General features: G+C 40.3%; 1 protein-coding gene across 1 annotated transcript in view; it reads right to left on the minus strand.

The window, feature by feature from the left end:
* Positions 1-21,257, minus strand: part of LOC138964175 (uncharacterized) — a 49,614-nt gene that overhangs the window by 27,433 nt on the left and 924 nt on the right. Inside the window, exons 3-15 of the mRNA XM_070336063.1 lie at positions 20,075-20,198; positions 14,702-14,868; positions 13,730-13,874; positions 13,194-13,368; positions 11,275-11,413; positions 10,500-10,633; positions 8,546-8,731; positions 7,822-8,067; positions 5,577-5,727; positions 4,331-4,652; positions 3,486-3,724; positions 2,824-3,031; positions 2,255-2,404 (exon numbers count right to left, since the gene is read on the minus strand). Coding sequence (XP_070192164.1) covers positions 2,255-2,404; positions 2,824-3,031; positions 3,486-3,724; positions 4,331-4,652; positions 5,577-5,727; positions 7,822-8,067; positions 8,546-8,731; positions 10,500-10,633; positions 11,275-11,413; positions 13,194-13,368; positions 13,730-13,874; positions 14,702-14,868; positions 20,075-20,198 — 2,386 coding nt within the window. The remainder of the gene's footprint in view (positions 1-2,254; positions 2,405-2,823; positions 3,032-3,485; positions 3,725-4,330; positions 4,653-5,576; positions 5,728-7,821; positions 8,068-8,545; positions 8,732-10,499; positions 10,634-11,274; positions 11,414-13,193; positions 13,369-13,729; positions 13,875-14,701; positions 14,869-20,074; positions 20,199-21,257) is intronic.

The raw sequence follows: 21,257 nt of genomic DNA on the forward strand, positions 1-21,257 counted from the left end.
TCAATTCTCTCTCTCTCTCTCTCTCTCTCTCTCTCTCTCTCTCTCTCTCTCTCTCTCTCTCTCTCTCTCTCTCAAGTTCTCAAGTTCTCACAATGATGCAATCAAACCTGAATGTGAGGGGAAATTGGTTGTATTATGTACAAGAATGCCTTGAAAATTATGGTTTTGAACATGTGTGGCAGAACGGAGTGGAAAACGAATCTGCCTTCCTGTTCAGTTTTAAAAAGAAATTGATTGACCGTTTTAAAGAAGAATGGTTAATCAAAATTCAATCAAGTAAAAGATTTCAAAGTTACCGAGTGTTCAACATTTCTTTCAATGCTGAACAGTATCTGAACGATATCACAATAAAAAGTTCAGAGATGTAATGATAAGATTTCGTTTTGGTATTAACGAATTGAGAATAGATAATATAAGATGTTTGGTGGCTTGTTGACAGACCAGCTTTTTTGTTGGTCCAAGGGGACCATATCGTCTTTTGTTTCATCTTTATCGACCAAGGCCGAAGGCCGCGGTTGATAAATATGAGACAAAAGGCGATATGCTCCCCGAGGACCAACAACAAAGTGCTGGTCTGACAACAAGCTACCAAACATCGTTTTTGTCATCATTTTGGTTGTGCAACAAAATGCACAATAACCCACAGGGAGACGAATTTTTAGAATCCAACTCCGGGCTACAAAGCATCGTCACAGTAGCACGAGATAACACGTCAAACTTGTATGTGACGTCAAACGTAGCTTGTTGACGCTTTTCTTCCAGTCTGAAAATGTACAGAGCTGCGATCATACCTGTGAATTCAGTAAGTGTTGAGCATATTTCTTTTCTTTTAAGTGTTTATGACTTTTCGTTGTGGATTTTGTGATTACAGAGATAAGCTGTAAATTGACCATGAGTCGCCGCGGTAATTATCAACATTGATTGGGTCTTTGAGAGTGAATGCTTACAATCGTTGTCCTCGGAAACACAAATCCAAAGCCACGATGGTTCCACACATCAAACAATCAGCCTGATTGGCTTTTACTTTGACAATCCACGTTTCACATGAAAGCTCAAACCCATTCACCACCTCGAGTTATTGCATGGGGAACATGAGATTTATTTCAACCAGGTGTTTGTGAATGAAAACTCGTGAAAATGATGACAAGAGGTTTTATCCTATTCGGTTAGAAAGTAAAAGTTGCCCTTTCTGTCCAAACAATATCGAAGACGAAAACCATGTTTTGTTTGAATGTTACGTGTATGAAGATATGAGAAAGAAGTATAAGATTCGCACAGTAGGACATGGTATTAAGAGCCCTACTGTAGTACAAATAAGAAATATGTTGCACACGTGTTACACGTGTTAATGCTGTTTCTCACAAATCATGAATGCCGGATGCGTGTTGAGCAGCTTTGGTCTGTGTGTGTGTGTGTGTGTGTGTGTGTGTGTGTGTGTGTGTGTGTGTGTGTGTGTGTGTGTGTGTGTGTGTGTGTGTGTGTGTGTGTGTGTGTATTTGTATGCTCTTTGACATGTTTGTCGCGTTCATGTTTTTTTCAATCACATCTATTTGTCACCATGTTTGTGAATGGATCTTAGGCCTACGCAATAAAATCAGTGTCAGTGTCAGTGTCAGTGTCTCTCTCTTTGTGAAAAAAACAACATCATCGACTCCGAAAACGCATCGAGTATGCCCGGGTTTCTCTGTTTTTTAGGAACAAATCTTGCTGAGGTAGTTTTATTCCACAGTGTAAATGTTAAAAACATACAGTCCAGTTCGCAAATGGAGTAACGTGTTGAGTATGGTACGAGTGTATATCGCCATTGTATGAAAATACAAATTTTCTACTTTGTTTTTACTTTCTTCTTGTTCATACATGCGCGAATCAAAAGGCTTCGCATCAACTAATACTTTGAAAATGAAACAAATCCAAACATCGTGCGTGAACAACAACAACAACAACAACAACAACAACAACAACAACAACAACAACAACAACAACAACGACGCTGTTTGTGTCCGATTAAAAGGCAAACAAATGAGGATCATTCACATGTTTTGGAATACAGTGTGTGTTTTTTCGCTTTTTTTGCCCGTCACTTGTATGGTCAGTGTCCCTTAGACGTCGGAGGAGAGTAGTTTTACTTATAAAAAGTCAGCAAAATCGTCTTTTGGACTTTTCAATTTTTTTAAGGGTTTCAAAAAACTTCTAGGCTGGAAAGGAAGAAATATTGTCGGGCCGGGAACCGGAAACTGAATTATTTAGACCGTACCTTGAATTTGTCCATTATGTCCGAGGCACGGATCATGACACTGTAGGTTTGTCCATCTGACAGCACTTCGTTCAAACAGGTGGACTGTGCCTGCAGGTTGTTCACTGTTTGAAACGTCGACATCGCTCCACCATCAAGGCTCCACGACATCTTGTGCAGAAAAGTCAATGTTAATGATAGAAGAAAGAGCAAACCAAAAAACAACAAACTGAATATCCGATCTTGTAGTGTAATTAAGTCATGCCACCTTCCTCATATTCCCCCTCCCTCTCTCTTTACATAGTATTTATCTTTGGATACATTATCTGTAGTTGCCCAGTGAAGAATACATTTTCCTTTGTTATGTTTTCTGTAAGTTACGCTCGTATGTAATGAGTTGAAGGTTATAGCTAGCACGTAGTACCATAATAATAGTACAGTCGACTATTATGATTGAATGTAAGGATTGTACCTCAAGTCCGGTAATATTGTGAGTGTACTGCACATGGTTGTTACAAAATCATATGTCTCATGACTTGTCTGACATGAATGCATTTGTAATTGTCTACACACTTGTAATGGGAACTCACTTCAAATCTGACGATTCCGTTCACATTATCCGTGCCAGAAACTGGAAGGATTCCAGAGTTTTGGTCGTAGACGGACTGAATGTCTCGTGCAGTGTCCTCTTTCACGGGCTGGAGGTAGTTAGTGTGGTACATCACTGAGTTGTGGAAGAGATCCGTCCAACCCAAGCATACCTGTTGTGAGATGTCTGTTTGCCACTTATTTCCTGACCTGGGTAATGCAAATACAGTGCATGTGTAATACAAATGTTGTTTGAAAGCATAAGTATGTACCAAACTGTTATGTTTTTATGGCTTGCTTGTACACACACACACACACGGCAAACACACATACACACACACGCAACACACCACACCACAACACAACACAACACAACACAACACAACACACACACTGTGACACACACAGACACACACACACACACACACACACACACACACACACACACACACACACGCACCTCTATATACACATGCGCGCGCAATATATTAGTTACAACTACAACTCTTCTTTTTTTTTCTTTGTTTTTTTTTTTTAAAGAACTCACATCTTCTGCAAGTAAATCGTTAGTGTACGAAACCCCTAGCCCAGAGTGTTTAACCAAACATCAGCAACACGAAAGAATGATGAATCCAAATACACAAGTGTGACAGTGCGATAATACCATGGGTTTGCATGTGTCACGCGGAGACTCGCAGTAGACTTTATCATAACATCTGATGAGTTGTCGTAGAGAACAAGTCTGCGGGAGTAACCGACGTTGCCCGCCTTGTCTAGCACTTCCAGGATGATAGCGTAGAGAAGAGGCTCTTCCGCCGGAAGTGACACGCTCCTGACGTAGACGCTTCCTGTTGTTGTTTGTTCCGCTTCCCACTCCACTGTAAGATCTTTGATGGCGTTCTCCTGCACGGTTGAGGCATACTAGTTTAAGAGGGATGTAAATGTGTTGAACGGTGTTCGTCGGGCAAAAACAACCTTCTTTTTTTCATTTGTATAACTCTATAACCCTGTTGCTGCAAAATATTCGGATAGCTTCTTCCCAATAAAAAGCGTGCAGCACTAAGAGGCGTGCTAACCACGTGAGCACGTGTTTGGGTGTAATCAGCCAACCGGAATTATGGCAGAATAACCGAGGTATTTTACGTGTCGGGGCGGCGACACGAGGGTGGGACATGGATTCTGGTTTTGAGACATAACGTAGAGTTGGACCGTGTGCGTTCAAAAACGTCAGAGTGAGTAAGAGACCAGTTTGGAAAAACAGCGAGAAGTTTCAGGTAGCACACAAAGGTTATAGCTGATCGTGATCAAAACCAAAACCTGGTAGAGTAAAACCCTACTTTTGCCCCTCCCCCCCCCCCCCTTTTCAGACCTAGTTTTCTCAGATTTTCTGTTCTGTTCTTTAAGATTATCTCCATTTGAAGACTCCCTCTTTTTTAAGACCTGGTTTTCGCAGATGATTTGAGAAGTAGAGAAGTAACACATTTATCAATGATGAAGATCGATACGTACCTGCACATTTAGTCTCTGTCCATTGATATCCACCTTGTGTACTTCCAGTACGTACTTGTCAATCTTCGAAGCAGTTTCGCTAGATCCTCCCACAGGAATGGGGTCCTCCCAACCTTCGACACGCACTTCGACGACAGGAACTTTGGTCAGTCTTGTGGACAGTTTCAGGGGTTGTGAGTTGCACGTGGGCGTCTTCTCAGAGCAGTGAACTGGCTTGGAAGTGTCGTGCAGAAAGCAGATTCGTTTCGAATTTGGAAGTGACTCAAATGTGTTGTACGAACCGTAGTGTCCGCCCGATCGAGCGTGGATGTCAACGCATAATCTTGAAATAAACGAATACAAATAACAGCGAAAAAACCCGTAGGAATGCAATATATTATATTTTTACCTAATGCTGGGAATTCATGCTTGCGGTTAAAAAAAGGGCACCCATTCAAATCATGCACACCCAAAATACATATGGATAGACAAAGGGGAGCATAATAAATCAAACTACATATTATAAAACATTACCATGCCATCCTTTTCTCACCGTCAGTCGCACACTCACATTAAAGCTTTCGTGAAAACAGATTTATAACACTAACGAAACTATAACCTTTCACACCTATACAAAGAAGGTTATGCGTATCCAGCTTTGCAATCTACGATGCGCATTAGATGCGCTTTGTTTGTTAACTGATGTCACATATGAAGGGATACAACCAACTTTAGATTCGCAAATATCGAGAGTGAGAGTTTGGTGGTTACTTCCCTCAGACCAGAAATCTCATTTCAGGCATCCTGTATTGCTGTAATAACTTGCAAAGCTTTTTTCATCTTGAAAGGACGCACACGACTCAATTCAAGCAATACAAACAATGCAGCTATTAAGTGATTTTAAGCAAGATAAAAGACTGCGCAGTATCATTGTGTATGTGCAGTTTCGTTCAATTACGCTCGGGAATGATCGAGTGTCAGAAATGAACTTTTAAAACTGTTCAACGTACGGTAAACGTCAGTGTCTTCAAATGGCGATGTATTAAAAACTCTCTCTGCCTCTCTCTGTCTCTGACACACACATACACACAGACACAGACACACAGATACACACACACACACACACACACACACACACACACACACACACACACACACACACGCGCGCGCGCGCGCGCACTTTTCTCAGCGTTTTATCTCGTTGTTGCAGACTAACAGAGGAAAAGTATCAAAGCTTGCACTTGGGTTGAATGTGTTCATCTCTCACCTTTCTCCGTCCATTAAACTTGGCGAGGGAATGGAAATAGTGCCCTCACAGTCTTGCTCGGTACCCCCAGTGAAAGGGTTGTCCACACTGACATCGTACTGACATGTAGGTATGCTGTCGACAACCTCTTCCTTCATTTGAACTTCAACACCTGGTCAAACAGTCAAACAATAAAACAAGGAACAATCGAAGAACCAAGCAATCAATTCCGCAACCGCCCAATCAACCAAGATAACATCCCAATCCATCCATCCATCCATCCATCATTCAAGCAATCAAACCATCAATTATTGATCAATCAATTATTGATCAATCCAATCAATCCATCCATCTCTAAATCCATCAATGTATCAGTGAATCAATCAATCAATCAATCAATCACTTAATCAATCAATCAATCAATCATCAACCAATAAATTGATAAGAAAAGTGTTGAAGATAATCGACTGGTGGAATACGTGAAGGTAGCGTTAATAATTCAATTCAAACCGTGTACAGATGCACAATGCATAAGGAATATTGGACAAGTAAAACAATATTACAAATAGGTAAGTAAACTGGAAAGATTGAAATTTAAAGTGGAAAGTGATTAATTAAAGCAGCCAATCAAACGGTGGACTTTTTAACAAGGACGTTTTGCTTCTATTCTATTCTACCAAGCGTAGACGGAGAAGGTGGATTGGTTGTTGATTTTTACCTCCCTTGAACCTACTTGGCTAATCAGGACCAACGGAGAAGGCCGATTGGTTGTTCATGTTTACATGCCTTGAACCTAGCTATTTGGCTATTCTAAACCAACGGAGACGGTGGATTAGTGGTTGTTGATTTTTACCTCCCTTGACCCTACTTGGCTATTCTGAACCAACCGAGAAGGCTGATTGGTTGTTGATGTTTACATCTCTTGACCCTACTTGGCTATTCTGAACCAACCGAGAAGGCTGATTGGCTGTTGATGTTTACATCTCTTGACCCTACTTGACTATTCAGGACCAACGGAGGAGGCTGATTGGTTGTTGATGTTTACATCTCTTGACCCTACTTGGCTATTCAGGACCAACGGAGGAGGCTGATTGGTTGTTGATGTTTACATCTCTTGACCCTACTTGGCTATTCAGGACCAACGGAGAAGACTGATTGGTTGTTGATGTTTACATCTCTTGAACCTACTTGGCTATTCTGAACCAACGGAGAAGGCTGATTGGTTGTTGATGTTTACATCTCTTGAACCTACTTGGCTATTCTGAACCAACGGAGAAGGCTGATTGGTGTTTGCTGTTTACATCTCTTGACCCTACTTGGCTATTCTGAACCAACGGAGAAGGCTGATTGGTTGTTGATGTTTACATCTATTGAGCCTACTTGGCTATTCTGAACCAACCGAGAAGGCTGATTGGTTGTTGATGTTTACATCTCTTGAACCTACTTGGCTATTCTGAACCAACGGAGAAGGCTGATTGGTTGTTGATGTTTACATCTCTTGACCCTACTTGGCTATTCTGAACCAACGGAGAAGGCTGATTGGTTGTTGCTGTTTACATCTCTTGAGCCTACTTGGCTATTCAGGACCAACGGAGGAGGCTGATTGGTTGTTGATGTTTACATCTCTTGAACCTACTTGGCTATTCTGAACCAACGGAGAAGGCTGATTGGTTGTTGCTGTTTACATCTCTTGAACCTACTTGGCTATTCAGGACCAACGGAGAAGGCTGATTGGTTGTTGATGTTTACATCTCTTGAACCTACTTGGCTATTCTGAACCAACGGAGAAGGCTGATTGGTTGTTGATGTTTACATCTCTTGAACCTACTTGGCTATTCTGAACCAACGGAGAAGGCTGATTGGTTGTTGATGTTTACATCTCTTAACCCTACTTGGCTATTCTGAACCAACCGAGAAGGCTGATTGGCTGTTGATGTTTACATCCCTTGAGCCTTTTGGGCTATTCAGGACCAACGGAGAAGATAGAGGAAAAGAATAAGCATTATAATTCCTGCTCTATATTACACAACACATAAAACGTGATTGGTGTTACTGTATTTCTTGACATGCGTATGTCAGCTGTGGTGGTGAATGGTGAGGCAGTACAGGACATTGGATGGGGGATGGGGGGAGGGAGAATTAGTAGATGGTGTTAGAAGACAGGCAAATACCCCCTCGGCCAACAGACTTTGCCATGACTGTATTACTTTCACAAGAATTACCAAGGACATCTTTGAATAACGGCTTTCATTGTTCCTGCACTTACCCTGCACCGTCAGCTTCTTCAATACTATCGTAGTTCCCACGACGCCAAATTCTCCGTCGGGGAGATCGAAATTTGTGGACATGCCGGTCTTGACCACGTAGTGGACTTCTTTGGGCTGGGTGTTGACCGTTTCGTTCCTCTGGTTCGGACAATGGGTCAGTGAGCCAGATGTTGTGGAATTGGTTGCTTCCCCTTGGCTGTCAATCACGGCTACTCGACATGTGGTCAGATCAGGCGGTGGGATAACTGGTAAATCAGTGTTTAAAATAGAAGCTTCCGGTAATGTGGCAAAACATTCGAGGTAGCGTAGTAATTGTTTCCTTTGTCTTGAATGGAATACACAATTTATCGGAACAAAACGTGCTTCTGGTAAATTGGCAATATGCCATATGTGATTATACAAGGTATTTCATTTACCGGAAGTGTACTTTTTTACTGCAACCGGCCGTTTGTACTAGTCAATAGTTCGTTTTCCCCATTGCATCTGGACAAAAATGGTGCATCCACTGTTTTATTTTAGACATGACTTGGTTTAACTATTTTTCGTAACAGAATGACCCGTTTCTGTGCGAGTCAGAGTTTGCACTTATAAAGAAATACCGGCTCGGATTATGTCCAGTGCGATCACTGTCCTACGGGTTTTTTCCGCAACATTAAGAAAGAATACAGGTATTCTTACAATGGTATTTAAAAAAATGTGTGATCATACATTGATCAACTTTACCTTCACAGTAAGGAGCGGGATCGCTCCATGCTTGATTTAGTGTACACTCGAGAGAAGAACTTCCCCGCAGCATATAGCCGGTGTAACAGGTGTAAGTACACACAGTTCCATACACTCGGGCTTCGGCCCCCTTGCAAGTGAAGCTCCCGAAGTTAACCGTTGAGGACAGTTGAGGACAGCGATGAACTGAAAACAAGTATAATTCAGCTTTTCCTACATGATACAAGTTAAACAAGCATAATACAAGTACAAACGCGGGAGCATTATTTTTATCACAAAGAATTACGCTATGGGCGTTATTTAGGACATTGCATATTTTCTTCACGATGGCCACGCACGCAACATATTTAATGCACCAGGAAAGCTAAGGAGAATCTCTTTCTATGAATATATCAAACAAGAGCTAAGCACTTAAACCAAATCACATATCAACGTAACGTTTAAACAATATGAACAAAACGCTGAAGAACAAAAAACAACCCACCCTGGAATTGAAATCACATTTTGTTTAGTGTGAGAATAAGGTCAATATAGGAACTTTATTTCAACAAAAACAAGAAAAGAAAAAAGGAATTGTTCATGAACTGGAACAAAGGATGCTAAGTAACATGCTTGTTGTGCTCCTTTTTAATGATGTTGTTATATTATCATGTGTCTGTTTACGAATAAAATACTGTTTAAAGGAGTAACATGCAAGTCACAACTGTCCTACTTAAACCTTCAAGGCCGACTCCTCCTCGTGAAAACAGTTGGGCTCATCGTCTCAGATCTGGCCTGGCTTTAACAATGGATGATACCATTCCGGTTCCTCAACTTGGTTACAAACCAAAAACAAGTCGTATGACGCGATATTAAGGGATTGCTACAGAATAAAATGCGATCATTTTTGAATCTCTGTATGAAATTTCAATTCTAATTTTAATTTAAACAGATTTAGTGATTCAATGTATTGTTTTGTCAATAACAAACCTACCTTTCTTGTTTTTTGATTCCAGATTTAGTGAGCAAACTGATCAATGTTTTTGTTATCTTCTTTGTTATCGAATAGTCTGGATTGCTTGACCTCAATTATACAATTTCATTGACAAATGAGGTCACCTTAGTGCGCCCTCAACTTTTGGGAAAACAAGATAAGACGTCATCAAAAACATTAAATAAAATGATGGTGAACACCCATCTAAGGATAACACCTGGCAGAGGTCACATGTGAAATTTCATTAATATATGTTGGGTAGTTTATGGAAAATGGTCTTTGCACACAATTGCGATCATTGTACCTAACTGGCAGGTTTTTTTAAAATGTTTAGTACATTTTTAGAGTAAACATGCCATATCTTTATAATTTTGGCTTCAGTGAATGATAAGGAATACAATGCAGTCTCTTATTGAAATTATATTGATACTTTTGAGAATGTTAATGACCAAACTCATTTATTAATATTTAAGCTTGCAAGCTGAAATGCAATCCAACAGTCCTGACTTGTACTTATAGTCAAAGATTGCTTGACCCAAAATTTCGATCAGTTTTATCCCATGCAAAAGCTTGGCCGGATCTGAGACGGTGACATGATCCGAATTGTTTTCACGAGAAGGAGTGTGCCTTTAATTTTATTTCAAACGTTTAATGTTCTAAATATACAAAGGGGCCTAGCATCCAGGTTTGTTGGAATTCAACGCAGACTGTAAAGGTTTTACAGAAATTGTGCACAGCGATACAAAGTTGTGAGCAAAATAATCTATTAAGTTTTATGTAATTTTGCAAAATCATTGTGTAAAGTAATGTTGACACAGAGCAAAGTCCAACAAGTTCAACATTAAAACATCTGTACACATTCATCTGCTGACGGTTTTTACTTTTAGCACGTAACTCAAAAAGCGAGATGTGCGACTCATGCTCCTTTATCCTTATCGCTATCGCATGTTATCAAATAGTTTTAGTCCTATTGGCACATACCTGTGACGGAGATGTAAAATTTGCAATTGTCACCGTTCAGGAAACTCAAGCCCCATGTGCCTTCGAACTCATATTCAACTGTTGACACACCTTCTGAAAAGCAGTCGCCTGGATCGCCTCCTCTGTGTATATCTCTAAACAAGTTAACATTACTTTTCAGCTTAGATAATAACAAACAAACTGAAAGAAAAGAAAGTAACAGCTACACAATTCCGTGAGACATGAGGTCGGTTGGACAAAAAACACCAACAAGTATGTCTTTAATCAATGAGTGTCATTTTCAAAAAAGTGTGTATTAATTTTCTTTGCATTTCCGTTCAGTCCTTTCAAACAAATTACGCGATTAATTAGTTCTTAGATAATGATGTGTGGTAAGGAACGTACAAATAATAAAATGAAGTTCCCCAGTCATCGAGGGCTCAAAGAGAGAGAGAGAGAACTCGAACTCGAACTCGAAAACTTTATTACCGAGGGATGATAGCATTAGGTCCATATGGTCCTTTCTTACAGCTAGTCCCTACTAGAGAGAGAGAGAGAGAGAGAGAGAGAGAGAGAGAGAGAGAGAGAGAGAGAGAGAGAGAGAGAGAGAGAGAGAGAGAGAGAGAGAGAGAGAGAGAGAGAGAGAGAGAGAGAGAGTCTGGAGTTTGGAGTCTGGATGGTTTATTGATTAGGCCTTGGGCCCATTTCAATTAGAGAGAGAGAGAGAGAGAGAGAGAGAGAGAGAGAGAGAGAGAGAGAGGGGGGGGTATGTGGGTGAAGTGGAAGATGGACATACACGTCGTCTTCTTCTGGCACAACCCAGTCAGCTTTGCCGCACGTTCTTCCAGGTTCGTTGTCTACAGATATAGTTTCATCGCACTTGTCAAAGTGGTCGAACCATGCCCGCTTCACTCGCTTCTTTTTCTTCTGGTGAACTACACAAATGAACAAGAGGCGAAGCCTTCAAGGCTCACGTAAGAAATCGACAAACAGTAATACAAACTCAATCACTCCGTCACACATACACACACACACAGTAAGCATAGGTGACACGGTGCAAGAGTGCGAGACACTAGATCTAGATCTGTCTGTCTGTAGCCTACTTACGGGGACACGACTGCCAGATGGCCAGATCGACACTGTGCTTTCGACAGCGCTTCCTCGCGGAGACACTGGAAACACGCTGTGCAGATTACCCTGTAGGAAATCTCCTTTGGTATCTTCTTTATCTATTTTTCTGGAGCTTCGAAACCGAACAATGTGAAATCATGAGTCGTCTTCTCCGAATCGGCGAACTGCAGCTCGGTGATAACTGTATCTATACCACAATCCTTCACGCGATCTGACCTAACCTTGACCCCTGACCTGGTCCACATACCACACACGACACAAACCAGTCGGCTGTTTTTACCCCCCCAAAAACCCCCACCACCCGTTTTCTTTGGATACACACTTTAACTACATACGTGCCGACGAAATGTTGATCATTGCTTCAATACTTTGAAGCTGTTGCTTGAATAATAACCAGGTAAAATTAGTATTTCGGTGTTCAGTCAAATGTTAAAGTTTCTACCACAGACATACATACATACGCACGCACGCACGCAAGCACGCACGCACGCACAGACAGACAAAAGTTAGCATCGCATAGGCTACACTTACGAGGGCCAAAAACAAGTCGCGTAAGGCGAAAATACAACATTTAGTCAAGCTGTCGAACTCACAGAATGAAACAGAACGGACTGCATTTTTTCACCTAGACCGTATACTCGTAGCATCGTCAGTCCACCACTCGTGGCAAAGCCAGTGAAATTGACACGCCAGAATAGCGCGGTAGTGGTTGCGCTGAGCAGGATAGCACGCTTTTCTGTGTCTCTATTCTTTTTAACTTTCTGAGCTAGTTTTTAATCCAAACATATCATATCTATATGTTTTTGGAATCAGGAATCAACAAGGAATAAGATGAAATTGTAAATCGATTTCGGAAATTAAATTTTAATCATAATTTTTATATGTTTAATTTTGAGAGCTTGCTTTTAATCCGAATATAACATATTTATATGTTTTTGGAATCAGAAAATGATGAAAAATAATATAAGTTTACTTTTGAATCGTTTTATAAAAGAATAGTTTTAATTACAAATTTCAGATCTTTAATGACCAAACTCATTCATTAATATCTAAGCCTCCAAGCTGAGATGCAATACCAAAGTCCGGCCTTCCTCGAAGATTGCTTGGGCAAAATTTTAATCAAATTGAATGAAAAATGAGGGCGTGACAGTGCGGCCTCAACTTTCACAAAAAGCCGGATATGACGTCATCAAAGACATTTATGGAAAAGAAAAAAAAACGGCCGGGGATATCATACCCATAAACTCTCATGTGACATTTCATGAAGATCGGTCCAGTAGTTTTCTCCGAATCGCTTTACACACGCACACACACACACACGCACACGCACATACACCATGCACGACCCTCGTCTCGATTCCCCGTCTATGTTAAAACATTAAGTCAAAACTTGAATAAATGTAAAAAAAAATTTAAAAAAAGTCAGATTCACGTGCGCACAAAATAATTCAAGTCGCGTTAAACGATACTGATCGACATTCAGTCAATGATCAACATTAATCTGATAAGTCATCAACAAAATTGAGTCCTGGCTGAACAAAACCCGTCGACCGAGACCTCTCTGGTCTTGCAACAAAGACTTACCTTTGCATGCAAGGGACTTGAGCTTTTTGTGCAATTTGCTCACACTTTGGAGTGTTCCGAACCGTACAGACCCGCTGTGGCTGCGTGAAAGTGCGTCAGCAGTAGGATCCTGTTCCTCCTGTCTGCTCACATCTATGGCTAGTGTATCAACATCAACCGATCTCAGCTGGTTGGCCTTCAACAACCAACGGAACAACAATTTAAAAAGAGTGAGTACCTAATTAGAAAGACGGACACTCATGTGTTCTCTCTCTCTCTCTCTCTCTCTCTGTCAGTCTCTCTCTCTCTCTCTCTCTCTCTCTCTCTCTCTCTCTCTCTCTCTCTCTCTCTCTCTCTCTCTCTCTCTCTCTCTCTCTCTCAGACAGACAGAGAGAGCGAGAGTGTGTGTTTGAGCGCCCGTGTGCGTGCGTTTGCGTGCGTGCGCGTATGTGTGTGCGCGTGCGTGCGTGCGTGCATGTGTACATGTTTATGCGTACATGTTTTAGTGTATGCGTACATGCGTGCGTGCGCGCACGTTCCGAAGCAGTATTTCTCACCTGCGTGGTGAGGGCCTCCATATCTTCAGCCAGCCTGGTGGTCAGCAGCACTAACAGCTTGGTCACGCCAGGTCGGGTCTGGCTGATGACATCCATGTGGACTGTCTGCACAGCGTTTGCTATGTCTCTTCCCACACCTCCGAAACTGACACATAATCCAAAGAATAAAAAACGGTTTTAGCTAAGTTATCAGGGTCCAATTTTGAGCAGTACATTTTCCATTATTTTGGAACAATATCTTGCAGTAAGTATACCCATCGCAGTACTGTCGCTGTGGCTGTACGTGAATTACCAAGGCAGCAAGCTTTCAGCAAGGTGTTTGAATGTTTTTGATTTTTGTTTTGTTTTAGTGTTGTTTTAATTAATGTACGTACTAAAAGTAAATATGGGAAAACACTCCATTCGAGAGTATAAAGGAAACCAGCCTTTTGCTTAGTTTCGAGATGGGACGTTTTCTTAGACATGTTCATTTAAATAAGTCGACCTCTTCCTTCTAAGCAGCTGTGTAAATATTAGAAGAATAAAAATACATGTCAGAGGAAAATGTTGCAATGAGATTAAAAAAAACAGAATGAAAAAAGTTGAAAAAAAGAATGCTTATCCTTTCTTTCCCTTTTTAGTGCAACAGTACTACACACTATCTCTGATCTGGCCATGCAGGCGTTTAAATGTAAGAAGAACATCCCTGGCTTGAACTATGACTAAGCATCAGCCATCTGCATGCTCTCTGTGCAGAGTGTTTTTCTTTGATCATTCTAAGTTCTTGACGTACATTAGGGGCAATCAGAAAGTTGTAACTGATTCATAAAAAAATCTCAGTCCGCACATGAAGCAGTCATGCGGTTGATTTTTGGTATTTGTCAAAGTTCTTTTAATTCCTATGAAATATCTGGCCAGATCTGTGATGGTGAGCCGAAGGTTTTTGCGCGAGAAGCACTAGCTCTGCCTAAAATGAAACCCGAAAACACAGACCTGATGTTCCCGATGCAGCCTTTGGGGTCCTCAAGCTCCTGGAGGCGAGGCTGTCCCGCTCCAAGAAGATCATCGCTGAAGGGACAATCTGTCAGGCTGAACTCAACTCTTGCTTCACTGGCGAAGGTCACTGCCGTGAGGCGAACTTGTATTGGGTCTATTTTGTCCTGTTGCGAGTGGTTAACAAACCAAAGGAAAAGCATGATAAAAAGACAAGACAAGATAAAAAAACAAAAACAAAAAAACAGAAACATTTTTTTTGCATGACGTCAAAATCTCTGAAATTATATTCACTATTTCAGTATGTCAGCAGTCTTCCTTTTCCTTAAATGTTCGATTTTTTTCTTTACAAATTAAAGAGGTACATCCTGAACTCAGGTAAAATGAGTTCCTTCCCTTCGGGTCTCATTAATTGTATCCCTGACAGGATGCGTTCGTTTTCTTTCTCTGGAGAAGAAATCGATTTTTTTTTTTAAAATTTCAACATATTTAGAGCTTTATACATTTAGTCAAGTTTTGACTAAATGTTTTAACATAGAGGGGGAATCGAGACGAGGGTCGTGGTGTATGTGTGTGTGTGTGTGTGTGTGTGTGTGTGTGTGTGTGTGTGTGTGTGTGTAAGGCGATTCAGAGTAAACTACTTGACCGATCTTTATGAAATTTTACATGAGAGTTCCTGGGTATGAAATCCCCAGATGTTTTTTTCTTTTTTTTGATAAATGTCTTTGATGACGTCATATCCGGCTTTTTGTAAAAGTTGAGGCTGCACTGTCACACCTTAATTTTTCAATCAAATTGATTGAAATTTTTGTAAAGTAATCTTCGACGAAGGCCGGATTTTGGTATTGCATTTCAGCTTGGTGGCTTAAAAATTAATTAATGACTTTGGTCATTAAAAATCTGAAAATTGTAATTAAAATTGTTTTTTATAAAATGATCCAAATTTACGTTCATCTTATTCTTCATCATTTTCTGATTCCAAAAACATATAAATATGTTATATTTGGATTAAAAACAAGCTCTGAAAATTAAAAATATAAAAATTATGATTAAAATCAAATTTCCGAAATCGATTTAAAAACAATTTCATCTTATTCCTTGTCGGTTCCTGATTCCAAAAACATATAGATATTCCCAGCGTTTGTAGTCCAAGGGGAAGAAGGCAGTGCAGGGATCCGTTGGAAGAAATGGATCGACAAACTCGAAAATATGTTGTGCGGTTTGGATGTAACGGCCGATGATCGCAAGAAAGCACTAGTCCTTCATTACGCAGGTGACGAAGTGTATGAAATTTTTGACAACTTCTCCACTGATCAAAAAGGCGTGGATGCTGTTACAGGCGCTGATAACACTCCAAACACCTATCCAGTTGCGAAAAAGTGTCTGGCTGACTATTTCACACCAAAAAACCACGTTGCATATGACACGTTCAAGTTTCGAGGCACTATTCAGCAACCATCAGAAACAATTGATGCATACCTTACGCGTTTGAAAACGATCGCAAATCGTTGTGATTTCCATGATGTGGATAGAGAGATACTAGGACAACTGGTCCAAGGATGTTCATCATACAAGGTTAGACGAAAGGCTCTGAGGGAAAATTCAAACCTTCAACAAGTCAGTGATGATGCTCGCTCCTACGAACTTTCTGAGGCCAGGGCAACCGAGATTGAAGGTGCCGGTGCATCAGTAAACAGCTTCAAACCCAACCCCAGACGCACATACCAATACCATGGTGACAATGAAACAAGACACGACAACTCCCATGCCAGCGGTGCAGGTTATAACCGTGGTGGTGACTACAGACGTGGCAACAACTCCAAGCGTGGCAGCAGCTTCGGTCGTTGCAACAACTTCCGCCGTGGTGGATTTGGCCGTGGTGGTACTTGGAACAGCAACAACCCTCAACGTCAACGTTCGTCTAATGGTGGTGCTCGCTGTCGCTATTGTGGTGGTAGCTATCCTCCCAAAGGTTCCTGCCCAGCGAGAGGCAAGGAATGCAGGCGATGCTTTAAGATTGGACATTTCGCGAGCGTCTGTGAATCCTCACCCCAAAAGGTAAGACAAATCTTCCATTCCACGCATGTTGATGATGAATCCACAGTGGATGAAGACTATGACAATCCCCACTACTCAAGCGATGAAGTCGTTTTCAGTGTCTCAAACCTCATGTCAAAATCTCTGTCAGTGTCACAAAAATGTGAGTAAGGTATTTGGAGATAGGTTGGGTTTTGTAAAGACGTCGTGATTTTAACCTCCCTAAAGAATGGATTGTGATGCGTAGACAGGTTAGAAGCGATATCACGGGTTTCGTGTGATTCACGAGGAAATAGCCCTGGCTTAACAGAATTGTGTTTACGAGTTTGAGCAATATAGCTGGTTTCGAGACCGAAAGAGTTACAGCGTATCAAACTAGAAACCAAGGAGGTTGGTTTGCGCTTGTCGTCTTGTTCTGGGAACAAGAACTCCTTCTTGAGACGGGTCTCTTAAGGAGTTATTATGTTGTATAATATTGAAGCTTGAATACATAGCTGGAATGTAAATGTTAGTGTATGCAAAGTGCACTAAATTCTTGTGTGAAGTTTTTAAGAGGATTCTCGTTGAGATTGTATTACGTTTTTGTTGGGTAATTTCTTGAACATAAATGTTGTTACGCATTTATGTTATGTTAAGATGTTGATGCTATGTATGGTAGTGTCATTAATGGATTAAGTGATCCATGGGTTAAGTATAGCTTGGATATTGACTGTGGACGGAATGACATACATGGAATGATGTCAGAAGTACGTGTGTAATGTTTAGTTGTGAATGGAGAATGAGAGTGTGATCATTATTATGTTTGGATTACGTTAGGTATTTAGTAAATATGGCCAAGAGGGAGAGAAAGGGAAGAATGAACGAGAGAGATGATACACGACTGTTTAGAAAGAAGAGATGGTTTAAGAGAATGTTATATTAAGACTTGGGTTAATTCTTTAGGAGTTTCCATGACGGTGTCCGGGGGTTGGCTGGAACCCACACTGGAGAGTTCGTGACGATGTCAGGACAAGAAGTCACATCGGCGAAGGTGGATGGACGGTGGAGTCCCCATCATTACTGGACGTTGAGACGAACCGGTACTTTTCGCAAAGGGCGAAGTAGTGTTTCTCGGGGAGGAACGTGAGATATGGAAACGGTATCTGCATGGATTACAGTGGCACAAGAGTGTGTACAGGACGGCATGAAGTGAGAACTACGAACTCGTGAGTGTCTGTCAACATCCTCTCTTGTGGAATAACCTAATATTGAGATAGTATGGTTAAGAAAGATTGTTATACTATGTACTCACATGTATATGCAATATCTCTGTGTGAACTGTGCGTTCGTGAGTGGTGATTGGTATTGCTGTGTTGATGTGAAGAATTGTATTGTTATTTGTGAGGAAATAATAAGTCTGTATCCTCTCAGATTCTGTGTGTGAAGTGTGTAGTGCAAAGAGTGAAAGAGTCAGTTTCATTTTTTTTCGATAAATATCTTTGATACGGCTTTTTGTGAAAGTTGAGGCGGCATTGTCACGCCTTCATTTTTTAAGCATATTGATTGAAATTTTGGTCAAGCAATCTTCGACAGAGGCCGGACTTTGGTATTGCATTTCAGCTTGGAGCCTTAAAACATTATTGAGTTCGGTCATTACAAATCTGAAAATCTGAAAATTGTAATTACAAATATTTTTTTTATAAAACGATCAAAAACATAATTTCATCTTATTCTTCATTATTTTCTGATTCAAATAACATATAAATATGTTATATTCGGATTAAAAACAAGCTCTTTAAAAATATGACAATTATGATTAAAATTAAATTTCCGAAATCGATTAAAAAACAATGTCATCATTCCTTTTTGGTTCCTGATTCCAAAAACATATAGATATGTTATGTTTGGATTGAAAACAAGCTCAGAAAGTTAAACAGAATAGATATACAGAAACGCACGCTATCCTGCAAAACGCAACTGCTACTACGCTATACTGGCTGGCTTGTCAATTTCACTGCGCTTTACACGTGCGACGAACTGACGATGTTATACGGTGCGTTCAGTTTCATTCTGTGAGTGTGACAGCTTGACTATATAGCTAAATGTAGTAATATCGCCTCACGCCACTTGTTTTGTATGCAGTAAAGCGTACTGCTGAATATCCACACTTGGTGAAGTTATTCTCTGAACAGTTTTTGTATTATCCCATTTGGGGATAAAACTGTAATTTCGCGTGAGTTGTCCGAAGTTATCTTAGAAATGTGTGAAATATATGTGCCTGTGTTTCTAAGGATTCAACGTCTACTTCTGAATGAGTACACAACTGTGTGTTGATTTGTAATTGTAATGATTTATTATTGTGATTATATTTGTGTAATTACAACACGAATTTTGCTGCAGATATTAGTAATGTTAATAAGATACTGTGTGATTAAATCACTTGTGTTTGTTTTCATTGTTGGTGTATACATGTGTGTTGTTTGTTTTGTGTGTTTTGTGTTTCATAAATAAGTAGTAAATGTAAAAGTTATGTTTACATAACGCGCATTTAGCCTACTTACAGATAAATGCCTTTTGAAGTAAGTTCATACTAAGGAGCTGCTGCTCGATGATAAGTAATGTTTAACGCCCTCAGGGTAAAACCATTAGGGGCATGTTCCCGGGTTTGACCCCGACTTTAGATGGGGGAAAAAAGAGACAGAAAAAAAGAGAGAAAAAAAGAAAAGGGCCACCACAAGGGAGGGATGGTTGTCGCGCTCTAGCTCCCGGTCAACGAGGCACCCTAGCCGGAGGTGGTTTCAAGTAGCGTCATGGAGTTAGTTTGGAGATCCAGCTCGATCATTATGTGTCAGTACTGGCAGTCAGCGCTGCCGTTGTGTGTCTCTTTTTACTTTGAATTGAGTTGTGGTGTAACTCGTACATGTGGAACTTTTTTTTTTATTGAAGTTCTTACTTTTCTCACATCTGAAATGATTCTTTTTGTTTGTGTCGTTGCACTTTTAAATACAGTTGATTTGTCGGATGTGACTATCTAATTGTTAGAAACATTAACAAGATAAAACCAATAAAACAAAAGCAGACTTGAAGCAGAAGTGGCTTTATCATCGTCACATTCATCAGCAATAAAGGCAACGAATCATCATCGTCATTATCAACATCATCATCATCTTCATCTTCATCTTCGTCACCGCCGTCGTTGTTGTCATCATCAGCAGCAGCATTATCATTATTACCAGCAGCTACAACATCTTCAACAACAACAACAACAACAACAACAACAACAACAACAACAACAACAACAACAACAACAACAACAACGAATATTTAGCTGAAACAAATTATAAAGAAAAAAGTTACCTCTGTCAGTTGTACGAAGTTCCCCATGAACTTTTTCATGGATTGAAAGGTCTGCATTCCAACATCGTCAGATGCATCGAGAAGAAAGATGACGTCTGCTTCGAAGCTTACACATGTCCTAGCACTGAAAATTGAAAATAAGAATTTGAAACCTGTCATTTTATTCGTTGATCTTAATTTATCATTCATTTCTGGACACAAATTATGTATCAGCCCTCTTCCCCCTCCCCATGCTCATTACCCTTCCACAAAAAGAGATGGAGACAGATACGAGAGAGAGACACGAACAGAGAAATTGAAATAGAGACAGAGACAAAAGAGAGAGAGAAAGAGAGAGAACTGTTTTAATATATATACATATACATATAGAAATTTATAATGAGAGCGCTGCTAAAACTGCCAAAAATGTGCACTCGATCGCTTGTACTTTTAAAGAAAAGTTAAATATAGAATGACGTCAAGAGCGAGAATGCATAGAAATTACGTCATGAGCAAGGGAGAGCATCCTTTACTCTGTGTGTGTCTCCACCGCCTACATTCCAACGTATATAGGAAAGGCTCCTAATATGGACCGGCTCCTAATATGGACCACCTCCTGTTCTGACAAACTAACGGCGCTAGAGCGCTCAAAACAATTTCATTCGCTTTATTCACCCTCTCTGGATAAGTTGCACATGTCAAAACAGTTGCAGAAACACAAACCTCAAAACCGTTAGGCTTTTTCGCTTTTTTTCACTTTTGGCAGCGTTCACTCTAAATTTGCCGCCTAAAACGGACTCGTTTCTGTCCACAGCCAAAGCTTTCATAACACAAAAATGGCTATATATGACAGCTAAGACAGTATTTGTTACATTTTAACAGTGTCTACCCCGAGTTTCTACTGCAAACAAAAAATAATAGCAAAACCTCAAAGTATGTGTGAGTCCCCTAATATGGACCACCTTCAACAAATCGAAGAAAATAAAAACTAAAGGCAATTTTAATTAATTCATTAAGAAGCTTGCTGAAAATAACCTATAACTAGCCCTCGAGATTTCAAAAAAATATAACAAAATAATTGTCTTTTTTGTGTGGAAGTTGATAATTTCACTTATTTTCACTCTGTTTTTGATAAGCTTCTTCAGTTTCCTGGTGTGCTTCAAATAATGCTCTCATCAACCCGAAACAGCTCAATCTAAAGCAT

Source organism: Littorina saxatilis, linkage group LG4 (assembly GCF_037325665.1).
Source record: "Littorina saxatilis isolate snail1 linkage group LG4, US_GU_Lsax_2.0, whole genome shotgun sequence".
NCBI classification, from domain to species: domain Eukaryota; kingdom Metazoa; phylum Mollusca; class Gastropoda; order Littorinimorpha; family Littorinidae; genus Littorina; species Littorina saxatilis.